Source organism: Podarcis cretensis (genome assembly GCF_951804945.1).
Source record: "Podarcis cretensis genome assembly, chromosome: Z".
Classification (NCBI taxonomy): domain Eukaryota; kingdom Metazoa; phylum Chordata; class Lepidosauria; order Squamata; family Lacertidae; genus Podarcis; species Podarcis cretensis.
The window spans coordinates 12,343,763-12,356,862 of NC_137184.1; the positions used below are offsets into that span (position 1 = coordinate 12,343,763).

General features: G+C 42.2%; 1 protein-coding gene across 3 annotated transcripts in view; it reads right to left on the reverse strand.

Moving 5' to 3' along the window:
- Positions 1-576: 576 nt before the first annotated feature.
- SCAI (suppressor of cancer cell invasion) overlaps positions 577-13,100 on the reverse strand; it is an 89,776-nt gene continuing 77,252 nt past the window's right edge. For all 3 annotated transcript variants that reach the window (XM_079962089.1, XM_079962091.1, XM_079962090.1), the window contains 4 exons: positions 9,883-9,955; positions 6,023-6,196; positions 5,663-5,763; positions 577-4,976 (listed from right to left, as the gene is read on the reverse strand). In XM_079962089.1, the coding sequence (XP_079818215.1) occupies positions 4,827-4,976; positions 5,663-5,763; positions 6,023-6,196; positions 9,883-9,955 (498 nt within the window). In that variant the 3' untranslated portion in view covers positions 577-4,826. The remainder of the gene's footprint in view (positions 4,977-5,662; positions 5,764-6,022; positions 6,197-9,882; positions 9,956-13,100) is intronic.

Genomic DNA, 13,100 nt, shown 5'->3' on the forward strand with positions numbered 1-13,100 from the left:
ACCATAGGGGGGAAAATATGGGTGGTTTATGTAATACTGATTCTATACTTCATATTCATAAAGAGCTGTACCATGTCCTGAGAACATACTCTTCCTAGACAAGGTGTTGCTGGAAACTTCAACCCAACAATGCTGGTTCAAAAACAGCTAGTATATTGGGCCCATATTGAAAATCAGCAGATAGTCTCCAGAGTCTTTTAAGTCCTTGAAACTATTAATTGTGATCATCTGACCCAACAACAACTGGATTCCCACACCTTCCCCATCTCTGACAAAGCATTTTCACTCCTTAATTTGTCTTTCTGGATTTTAAAGTTGACTGCACCAACATAATAAACAGTTGACTCACAACTTATGCACATAGTTAAGCACTTGGCCAAAAAACCCAAAAATAAATTATAAAGGAGGCAGGTGTCTGGGGAAAAATATGTTGGCAATCCCACCTGCCATTGCACTCACCTTGAGAGAGTGGTCAGAGGGGCAGGGAGTTTTCAGAAGCCTTGGGAGAGTACAGGTGGCCTTGGGATGGCATTTGGAGGTACAGGAGGAATGGGTTGTGTGGGGGGGGGGTTGTTGTTTTGTTTACTATACAAGATTTTGGCTTTGTGTGCTATACCCGCAACATAATCTCTACATAAGTTGAGTGTCGATTGTACAAGCAAAACTGAGACAATATGTTCCTGTTTACAACCTGTGCCTTATGCAGGCATTAGAGAAGCCAACTTTTCTTTACCCAATTTCAGATAGAAACATAAACTACAATGCCAGACTTACTTATCCACTTAAATCTAAGTTGTTGGTTGTTTTTTAAAAAAGAAGCCGTTCAAATAGAATGTAGTACTTTTGTAGAATATATGAAAGGGGGGATCTGGATACAAAGACCAATTCATCTGGTAAGGTCTTTCAGTATCTCTCCATCATATTTTTCTAAATTTAAAGCTAGTAGCATAATTTCAAAAATGGATAATGTCTTCATCCAGCAGATTTGTTCCCTTTGCTTGATGTGGAGATCAGCCCAAATAGTACCACATGATCACTTGAGCATTTCCTTGAGCAATATGCGGTATGGAAAAGGAGAATGGTTGCCTGCCTTCGATTTCAGCAAACATTCCTTGCCACATCCTTGTGGCCACAATGATGGGAATATCCTGTATTTGTGTAGCTGGTACAGTGAAGTGTGTCCCTCACTATTCGTTTGATTGTCCTATACGTAACAGGGCCAGAAAATACTTTCCTCAACTCTTAATTTGGTTTGATTCTATATCAAGCCTGCAGATCTTTGCAGGCAAACCATCAGGCTTGTTACAGAAAAGCTGCAGCAGAAAATATCAAGATAAGATTACATCAATGTGGTAGACTGGATATTCTTAAAACAAAATTGTAATATCTGTCCTTATTTGCTTTTAAAAATATAGTCCTTTAATTATTTGAACTTTGCATATCTGTTATGCTGGACTATGTATGGCTGGGATCCAGTTTTAACCTAAATCTACAGTTAAAGCAAAACTTGAGCAGAATACAAAATGCAAACTCTAAAACAGAAATCTCATTTCCAAGCTTGTGGACACAAGCTATTTCAGCTAAAATGAGGCAACATGGAGTAAGGTAAGTCAGAGCCAACTGTGGAAACTGACGTATGATCACCACAGGTGACCAGAGAAACCTTTGGACCTTGAAAAGGAAGAATCTCCTTGATGGAAACCTTGGCTTCCAAAATGAACACAAGTGTTCCATATTCTTAGTAAATTTCCCCATTTGCCATTTAAAGACTACTCAGAGGTACATCGGCGGTACAGGGAGACGTATTGGCACCAGAATGTTTCAGGGACGTCAGTGTGTGTCCATCATCACAAACCTTTGGTTTGCAAACATTACAAGGTCACAGTTCAGTAAGAATTAGATGAAATACTTGTCCCGAGTTTAAGGCCTACACAAGTCCCTAATCTGTTTTTGGACAGTGAAGTCCTCCAATAAGAAATTCACATTGCTGAAACTATGCTTCTGAATTATGGACCCATGAAACCACCGTCTTGAGCAACGGTGCTCTCTTGCAATAGAACAAATGCTGCTCAGCACCTATGCTTAGATTTTTTTAAAAAAAATTCCGTATTCACATGGTTCTCAAGCTATCACACACACACACACACACACACACACACACAATTTACAAGAAGCACCCTCCACAAGCTAGCAGACTGTGCATATAATACATATAACAAACACCTTTTACCTACACTGTTGTTATTTTACTTTTTAAAAAATCAGGAAAATGGGAGCACCCCAGGGAAAAAATGCAGCAGTGCCAGTTACCAAACCTAACTTGATGGAAACAACTTGGCAATTAAACTGTTCTTTCCAATTGCCTGTCAAAAGTGAATGCATTTTAGAAGCAAGCTCACTGGGGAGCAGGGAAGAGAACAACATCTCTGCAAAAACTCTGTATCTACTTGCCCATGCCCCATTGCACTTTTTTTGCCCGACCTAAGGCACCTGTCGCTACACCTCCCAAGCATTGCCTTCTCAGAGTCTGGAATGCATCTCAGTTCTGCTGTTGTGCCCAGCTTGTTGGCTATTGCATCATACTTTGGGCAGCGGCGTACATGGCAGCCTGCTGGAAGAGATATGAAGGAAGCAATATTTTATGCGGACAAAACAGATTCAGGAAGAAAAAGATGAAAAAGAAACACTTACTCCATTGTTCTCTCCTTGGCCTCCATGAAACCCAAGCTGCAACAACAAAACTCTTGTTTTTCCTATTTGACATCTCAAAGATACCCCACAACTGCAGAATTACAGAAAATGCTCAATAAGCTTAAAAAAATAAAGCCTGAAATGTGTGCTGTGTTTGGTGGGTTAATCCTGAATGTACTGGCCAACAACTCCCCACAACATTTGCAAGATGACCACCAAAGGAGTCTTTATCAGCAGCCCTTCCAGGTCCCTCTGGAAGACACTTAACACACAAACCTATGCTGTGTAATTTTGCCAGGACTTCCTATCCATTTTCAAATGAAACGGAATGTGTTCTTTACATTCTAAGTCTTTCAAAGCCTGTTGCTGTACTCAAAGATGAACATATTCCTTGGTGGGCAAAAAAACCCCACTGAGGTCTTTTCCAGGATGGTTGTATAGGAGTGGGGGTAGACCTCTTGAGCCACAACTTGCCTTAAAAAGCTGGGTGCTGAGGACAATTTGAGAGCAGCACCCTTCCCCAGCAACCCTTTCCTTCTGCTGCAGCATTCCTATTCAATTATAATTATATACTAGTATCTTCCTAACATACGTTGAAAACAGACAGGCTGCCTTCAGGCAGTTTAGCTTCCCTTGCATTGCTCCCCTCCCCTTGACACCCCAGCAAAAACCCTCTGGCAGCAGCCTTCAGATTCCTGTAGACTGGCCCTCTAGATTGCTGCTGGACTACAACTCCCATCATCCTTGGCCAAAGGCCATATGCTTGCCAAGGCTGATGGGAGTTGTATCCAGCAACACCTGGTGGGCTAAAGGTCCCCTGCACCTGCTGTAGGCAGAATAAATACTTAAGGGCTCAAATGTAAAGTCAGTATGTTCCCCCACACCTCATCTAAACACAGCTATGCCAGGGAAGATTCATGTTTTACACAGGCAGTGAGGGGAGGGACGTGCCTTTCCCACAACTATAAACAAGGTTTTATTTTGAGCAGCTCAGCCACAGAGGCAAGGCAGTGATCTTTCCCCCACTACACAGCATCAACTTGTGTTGTCAAACCACAAAAGACTGGGTAGGAGTGGGGGGTAAGAAAAGTGGCTCTCTTGGATCTGGGGAACACCACAAACAGGTTAAGGGTTTATTCACAGTCCAAGTGTGGCAGTGGTAGTTTGAAGCAGTTCCTTGCCATGTGTTCATGTGCAGAGGGAGAGGCTGGCATTTTCCATCCCTAGATACAAGTCTCTGGGCAGAAGCTGAGGAATGATACTTCATTGTGTGGCGGAGGAAGGCAGATTGTCTCCTTCTGAGGTTTCAGAACCCAAAAACTGACTGGTTCTGACCTTCCTCCCAGGGCAGGAAGATCGTCATGGCTCTGCAAGAGGCACGGAGGGTGGTCCAATAAAGAGATGGGGGCCAGTCTCTTGATGTGATTCCTATGTCAGAAGGCGATTCCTTCACAGGCTGAGATGGGGTAAAAGTCCTGCATTCTTAATCAACATGCAACATAGCTTTAACATCTGGATAAGGGGATTTATGGGAGTAGGGAACACTACATTTTCTGCGATCCCTTCAAAAGTGATGCTCCTTCTTGAGTTGGCCATACATATCTTGTTTTGAAAGACTTTTTATTATTGCTATTGCTGCTTTGCAATGAGTGATCCCATGTTTCACATTTCAAATCCAGAATCTTTGGGGACAGAAGAGGTCTTCTTCTTGGTTTGTTTGTGTTTTGTTTTTGCTTCCAAATTTTTAAAAATCGTACAAAAATAAAGAATTTCCACATACAAGGGCGAAAAGTGACCAATAGCATTTCCCCCCTAAATACTTAGGCTCATTTATGATGTGTCGCTGGTTTTCAACCACCACAAACCAGAATTTTAAACCCAAGGGATTCCTTTAAGTCTTTAATTTTTTTAAAAAGATGCAGGAGGGATTAGTTTATAAAATTGACCCCATACAGAATGGAACAGCCGTGCCCACAGCCATTCCATTTGTTTAAAAAAATAATCATTAAGTTTAAAAATAAAAATCAAGTAAATTCCTTTTGTGGATCTTCACATTAGAAAACTGCACCATTTCAAAAATCTGTGGCTGGGAAACACCCCATTGCAGTAAGAAAGCCAGAATGTGTATTTCCATTTTAATAATCATCAAGCGTGGTTTCCAGGAACACATTTCGAACATCCAGCATGGAAGCCAACTCCAAAATATGCTTTTGGAGGTGTGGATTCTCCACAGTTTCGTCCCTTGGCAACTGGGGGTAGGATTCTGGATAATTTCTAGTTTCCTGCTATAGGAAGCGGGGAAGAGGAGGAGAGAAAAAATAGAATTTCAATTTTCCAGTACAGTAATCATTGCAATTTCATGAAAAATATCTAAGTGGTCCTCTTTTCAGCTTCTACTGAAGACCTCTTTCTTCCAAGAAGCCTTTTAAGTAGAGATTTTTTTCCAGTTTGTATCTGGAATTGTTTTAAAGGTGTTTTTATTGTTTTATTGTTTGCTACCCCTGAGCTCCTTTGGGAGGAAGAGAGGGACAAACAAGATATATTTATGCTGATGATCCATGATTTTAAATTTTACCTTATTTTTTTTAAACACACACACAGACACACATGTATGAAGAAAGCTGTGTAAAAATTTAATATAATAATCAGCATAACTATCATAGATGTTTTCTTAATTGTCTGTGCTTGGTGGCATAGAAAGGTTTATGGCAAATTTTGAAAGGTTAAAATTGAAGGTGCCTGCTGAGCCTCCTTAGGGAGAGCATTCCTACAGGACTGGGCCTAATGTTGCTAAAAACTTGACGGCTGCTTTGATTTCACTGGGTCTACTCAAAGTAGAGCTTGGTTGGATACAATCCACAGTCAGCATCTATCAAAGAGCTGTTTTGACAACAAGAAGGGAAGAGTTCAATGCTGCTTTGAGATTTTCAAGCAGTATGATTTTTTAATAAAATAAATAATAGATAAATACCCGGAAGATTTTGTGCATCCTCATGGTAGCTGAGCAAAAGATGAATCTTGTTAGAAGTAAGCGAAGGAATTCGTCTCCAAAAAACTGGAGAAAGGCCTGATCTGCAGAAAGTAAGAAGGCAGCTCTTAAAGAAAAGCTGAATTCAGAAAGTTATTTTTTAAATTTCTGGAGTGGAAAGGAGACTCTGAGTTGCATCTAATGCTAGTCAGACTCATTAACATCAATCTGTCTACTCTGAATAGGACTAAGATGTGATACAACCTCAGATGCGGCCCTTTATAGTAAAAATAACAAACTCATCATCTTTGTTCATTTTAAGCTGCATGGTTCCCTTGGTCTAAGCATACCTACAGTACATACCTATGGAACGGGAATGAGTCAGCAATTGTGCAATATCCCGGTTGATTTTGCGAAGGTAATCATGACACTTGTCCCACAATCCTTTGCGCATGCTTGATAATCCAGAGACAAATAGGAATGCCATTAAAGGATTGTTCAGGAAGAAGGTGAAGAGGCTGCCTCGCTGAGACTGATCTGGAAGGAAATGAACACAAAATGCACTTAGCATACGAAACAGGAGAGGTGGTTGCCCACTGTTAGCAGCCATACACCATCTACCATGACACATAAATAGGGAGGCACTATTATAAACGCACCAAAGATGCCCTCCTATCCACAAACTTTGCTTAGCACTGAGGAGCAGCAAATTTATGTCAAGGGTCTAAAAGGTTCCCTATAAATCCAAGGTTGTATCAAAAGAAGTACTCAGAGAAGACCCACTGAAATGAACATGCCTAAATTAACGATGCTCATAAATTTCAATTTACCTAATCTGAGTAGGATTGGCTACAACCCTCAGATTTATTTCAAGGTACCATATTTTTCGCCCTATAGGACGCACCGTCCCATAAGGCGCACCTAGTTTTTTGGGGGGGAAATAAAGGGAAAAAAATTATTTCCCCCCCCCCCAGGTGCGAGGCCTGAGCTTCCCCCGCCCCAGCCCCCAAACAGGCAGCTCTCTGCAAGCCGTGGGAGCCCAGCGCTGGCTCCCGCTGCTTGCGGAGAGGTCCGCGAAGCCTGGACGCGCTGAGCTCAGCGCGCGCAGGCTTCTGCATGCAGGCAACTCTCCGCAAGCGGCGGGAGCGCTCCCGCTGCTTGCAGAGAGGTCCGCGAAGCCTGGACGTGCTGAGCTCAGCGCGCGCAGGCTTCTGCATGCAGGCAACTCTCCGCAAGCAGCGGGAGCGCTCCCGCTGCTTGCGGAGAGGTCCGCGAAGCCTGCAGAGCAAGAGGGGTCGGTGCGCGCCGACCTCTCTCGCTCTCCAGGCTTCAGCGAAAGCCTGCATTTGCCCCATAGGACGCACACACATTTCCCCTTCATTTTTGGAGGGGAAAAAGTGCGTCCTATAGGGCGAAAAATATGGTAGATTTTACACTGCCGAAAGGTGTTCAGGCTTCGACTGTTGACAAATGGAAGGGGGGTGGGGGACCAAAAGCCATTCTATGATGTGAACTATCATTCTGTAAGATACCAGCAGAAATCTGTCTATCCAAAGATATGGAACCTTAGGCCCAGGAGCCAAATATACCTGGCTTAGGGAAATCTCCCTAAGTCACAACCCTCAGTGACCCTGCTTCGCATCTCAGTATGCCTTGCTGGAATATGCCCTTGATTTCTGAGACCACCTTTTGCTTGTATGGATGGAGGAAAAAGAAGGGGCGTGTGTGAGTATGTGAGGAAAATGTTCTGCTGTACAAAGGTAAAGTTTATATTTGTTGCCCTGCCCACCACTGGCATATGGATCCTAGAAGATTTCTCAGAAGGGAATGTGGTGCTTGGGCTGCAAAAAGGTTCCCCATTTCTATTCTATCCTACTGAGCACTGCAGACACCCTGGCTGTGGCGATCAAGAAGTGTTTCCTAATTATGATGTACCCACTGATAGCTGTATTATTTGATTATCTGTTACCCAATGCAAAACGTTTCTCCAAAGCGTCATCCAATACAAAGAGGCACTATTACCCCAGTGGGGAGAGGAAGCACAATACCTTGAAAAAAACTATCCCCAACCCTATCCCCAAAATACACATATGAAGAATTATTTTGCCAGCAATCACCATCCCAATTATTCACCAGAATGAAAGCTGATCCTTCAAACTTGACTAGCTCTTAGCTCTGTTTCAAATTTGTACAACTAAGTAAAATGAGAAAAAGGAGAGATTTAAGGTTTTGATCAGCAGGAACATTACACTAAACAAGATACGATCTTCCTCCCCTCTCCCGCTGGAGACATTCACCAGTTGGTAGGTGTTTTCTGCTTGAAAAAGGGTAAGTTCTATTATTTTCATCATTCCTTTGACTGAGGCTATGTACATATTATACATTTAAAGCACACCCTTCTCTGGGAAAAAAGAAAGAAAAAGAATCCAGGGGCTACAATTTCAAGTACCCACAACGAACTACAGTTCCCAGGTTTCTTTTGGGGGGAGATTTAATGTTGTTGTTGTTTTTAAAAAAATGTATGATGTGTACTCAGCCTCATTTAGTGTTCTTTTCACAGGAACAATAATTATTTATTTTTACTCAAAACCTCTTGGCACATAATAGAACTTACCTCAGCAAGGCCAAAGGGTGAAGTCTCCAGCTCCTTTCATGCATTCATTGCTGACCACCACCTTCCTGTGTCACAAATTATGTCACCAGACTGGACTTCATGCTGGGAACCAGTAGCAGTAAAGGGGCTGCTCTCTCAGAGAGCGACACACCAGAGAACCACTTACAGTTATGGGGACTGGAAAAATGGGTTGGAAAGTTAATAGAGAGCTTTCGAATTGATCAAATATTTCGCTCCCTAATTAGATTACAAGGCACTCCAAAAAGACTTCCGTTAACGTTAGTCCAGGCAAGGAAGAAACCCTAAGAGAGAGTGCCCACCACAGTTACCGCTGCAAAGGAAGAGGAGATAATACCACCCCCCTGCCCCACATTTTATCTGCATGAAGCAAAAGGACAGCGGACGTTAAGGAGAAAAGGAGCTGTCGTATGCTCTGTTTGCACTATATATTTAAATCAGTATCACAGCACTATAAACAATCATGGCTTCCCCCAAAGCATCTTGGGAACTGCAGTTTCTTAGGGTGTTTAAAGTCGTTAGATTTATTCCCCTCACAGAGATACACTTCTCAGTGTGGTTTAACAATTATTCTTCCCAGGGAACTCATTTTATTTATTTATTTTATGAAAAGTGACTAATAAATATAATAAATAAAAACAGTAACTTTAGGAATTGTAGATTTGTGACATGAATAGGAATCTCCTAGCAACTGTCAGCACCCATAACAAACTACAGTTCCCAGAATTCTTTGGGGGAAACTGATTGTTTGAAGCAATATACTACTGCTGTAAATGTATAGTGCAGAGGGGTCCTTACTGGTCCATCTAGATTGGTACTGTAGACATCGACTGACAGCAGCTCTCTAGGGTGTCAGGCTGGAGTCTCTCCCAGCCGTACCTAGAGATGCCAGGGATTGAATCTAGAACTTTGTGCATGCAAAGAAAGTGCTCAACCCTCTGGCCTATGGTCCTATCCCCCAAGAAAATAAAGAGCCTGATTGCACCTTGACCTTTAAAGCCCTACAAGGCTCAGGAGCACAATAATTCAGGGACTGCCTCTCCTCATACAAACCAGCCCAGTCCCTGCAGTCTTCATTTGAAGTCCTTTTCTATGTGCCCCACCTGAACATCTGAGAGAAGTGAGGAGGCTGGCAACACTTTTCAGTAGTACCACCTGCAGAATGCTCTCCCCAGACTTGTGCCTGGTGCCATTCTTATCAATCCCTAGGCACAGGCTAAGAGCTTTTTGTTTACCAAGCAGTGGAATGAACAATGCAACAGCAACAACAGGACTAAGCACCAGAGTTTCACCAAGCATCCAGGACACATGTTTGCTTACAGGCAGCCAATTTCAAGGCTCAACAAGTATGTTAGTGAAATATTTATTGTAAACTTCCAGACGACAAATGCCCTGTTCTTGCAAAAAAAGAAAGAACTGCTCACTGTGGTTCAGGGGATCAAATGAAGGTCGGGAGATGGGGAGGTGTCACTGCAGCTTTTTAAGCTGGGAAGCTAATACGCCCTTTCCACTGACTTTTGTTGTTGCTGTAAAATACAGGAACACAATGCAACACCTCAACTCCTGTTACAGACGAAAAACACCTTCATACCTTGCAACGCTTTTGGATATGCTGTTGGTGAAAGTAGGCACACCAGTGGTTGTCCGAATAAGTTTGTGAAATTCTGGAAGAGGAGCGAGAGAAAGAGAGAGATCTCAGCAGTTTGGTTTGAGAACACATACAGCAATAGGAAGCTACTGGAAAGGTAAACCTAATCGGTTGGTTGAAGAGGAGGGCTACTGGGAGCCCCGTACAAAAGAAAGAGGGATGTTCAGTATAAAGGTAAAATTCCCTAGCAATATGTCTACGCCTCTGCATCACAAACATGTTCTTCTCTGCCAAGGCTAAACACAGGGTGTTCTGGAGACACCCAAGGTTAGGCCACTGGTACCAGAGGGACTTGACTGTCACCAGGCGATCAGCACTAAATTGTGTTTGTGTCACTCAGAACTACCACAGTGCTGCTTGCAACCTGGATTACTCCCTGGTGGCGAGCAAGATCCGTCTCTAGTCAAAAAGGGTCCATAGTACAAAGCAGAAAATGTGGCCTTGAATCAACACCACCAGAACAGTCATACCTGAACTTTGTGAACGCTTCCCTCTTTTTTAAAAATATCCAAATATTTTTATTAGTTTTCACGTAAATACAAGAACAGCATATAAATACAGTAACTTTGTCCAGTGGTACCTTCTTATTAAGTTTCATAGGCAGTACACAGGCAATACGTTTATATATGCACTGTCCATTCAAGTATCCTCTCCACAGAGATTCTTGTGTTGTGTGTGGAATAAAAGTATCTTCTTTCTCATTTATAAAGGAAAAGAATGGAAGCCAAGTCTCGCCAAAAGTGTCTATCTTTGAAATGCCTTTAATTACCCTTCTATGATGAGTAAGGTGTCCCGACAGAGCCACATTCCAAATATTATTTACCGAGATTTCAATGGGGATTTCAATAGGTTTCCAGTATTGTCAGCTACTGTTAATCGGGCTGCTGATAACAGAAAAAATATGAAGTCTCTGTATTTAAAGTTATTATTTAAACTTGAGTCTAAGGATAACAAGGCAAGAACTGAATTGGGTGGAAGGGATTGCTGCGTAATTTTGAGACGTGGGCAACTTACATCCACCAGGAGCAACACCTCAATGCCTTCCACATGTGCTATGTCAGAAAGACTTTGGTTATCACATGGGAGGACAAAGTTTCAAACAAAGACATGCTCTCCCAAATCCACATTCCCAGCATGTTCACACTCCTGTCTCAGGCATCTATGCTGCTTTGGCCACGTCCACAGAATGGAAGATGGCAGGATCCCCAAGAACGTGCTCTATGGGGAGCTGGTTTCAGGCACTAGGCCTATTGGCAGACCAAATCTGCATTTCAAAGATGTCTGCAAATGAGACATGAAGGCTGGCAACATCAACCCCTTGGAGTGGGAATCAGTTGCAGACGACTGCGGTGCCTGCAGAAAGTCAAGTTGTGTATCCCTAGCAGTGACCAGAGGAGGAATGACCACTGGGAGAAGCACAGAGATAAAAAAGGAGCCATGGCACATCTGCAGCAGCACAACTGGACCCCTTTATCTGCTCCAGATGCAACAAAACATGTCTTTCCCGTCTCAGTCTCTACAGCCACAGCAGATACTGTAACCTTCCAACAGCTTGACTTCACCCTCAAAGGCAAACTCCTCCAATGTCTCAAGAGACAGGAGGATGTCAACATTAAGAATTAATGCCTGAGTTTAATGCCCCACCTCTTTCACTTCCCTTTCACTTTCCCCTTGTGTGTCATGTTTTTGTCCATAAGCCACTATGGGAGCCTTTTTGGCAGAAGAGTGGACTACAAATGTTCTAAATAAGTAACAGAAGTCTTTGCAGTATACCAGGGGATGTCATGTGGACAACCCAACATGAAATTTAACTTTCTGTATGCAACAGCTAATGAGACAAAGCAAATGTTTTTTTGAGGCGGATGACTGCTCAGTTTTTCCAGCCAAATGAGTATTTTCTAACGCGTGGTGGAAAAGAGATGCTGGGGGAAGTTGGAAATTTAGGCAGGGGAAAGGAAGGAAAGCATCGTTCTAGTTTCTATCCAGGACTCAGCTTGTAAAGACAGCAAGCGCTCTTCCAAATGTGTCAATTCCACTAAAGTTCATTAAGTTAATTCCTACTAAGCTTGTTAACATATTAAAGAGCAGCTGGGTCTAATCAGAGTAATAGTCACCCCCCTTCTCTCCCTCCCAATGTCAAAGTGATGATTAAGCACACAGCTCTGTGCTACTCTACCCAGGGCATGCGATATAGACACTCATATATATATATTATGTGCAATAAGGTAACTAGAATTAGCAACAGCAAAATACAACTGAAATAGTCAAAACAAGGAAGGAAATTACAGAACAGCTGCTGGCACATTAACATTGCTATGTTTCACCAAAGGGGCTGCAGTTATCCATGGGTTAACACATCACACCACCTTAGAGAACTCTAAAAAGGCCAGGAACATGCACAGTTGCAATTGTGCTTTAAATCTCAGAAGTAAGCTCAGTACCAAATCCGAAATGTGTTGGGTATTTCACATAAAGGACATTTTAGTGTTTTATAAAAGTCAGTTACTCACTACTATCAAGGTGTTAAGTTTTTTTAAAAAATGTTTCATTTTTTGCTTTGTTTCCTTGAATAAATTTTGTGTATACACATTACAAGAATGTTCTATTTACAACAAATGACACACGTAAAATGCATTTTTTTTTAAAAAAAAAATATTACTTTGGTGTAAGTAGAGGGGCTGACTTTAGAAGCACTCAAAACACAGACATCTTAAAAATCATCTTATCTGTGAGTCCTGTAAGAGCCTCCTCCCTGCTTTGCTGGGCTGGGGTGGGGGGCAGCACCCCAATTCCAGCTGCAAAAGCAGCTGGTGCTGGAGAGGCCAGAGACTATCTGACTTGTGAGGCCAGTAAGTCCTGCTGTCCAGCATGTCTAGAAACTATTGGCATGGGGGGTGTTGTTTAGCAGTTAATGCTGGAGTCAAGATTTAATTCTGACATACATTATTTTTACCTGTTATTGGGGTTATATTGCTTAGTATTTATTCTCAGATCTTATGATCTACGTAACAATTGTTAAATTTTGCTGTATACTTACAGAGAGGTTTTCATTTTTTATCATTTAAGATTTTTAATTTGGCTGCATTTTTGTACCTACTAGAGCGAATTATGTGAATTATGTGAAGCCATCTAGAGCATACCTTAACTACGGAAAGGAGGCA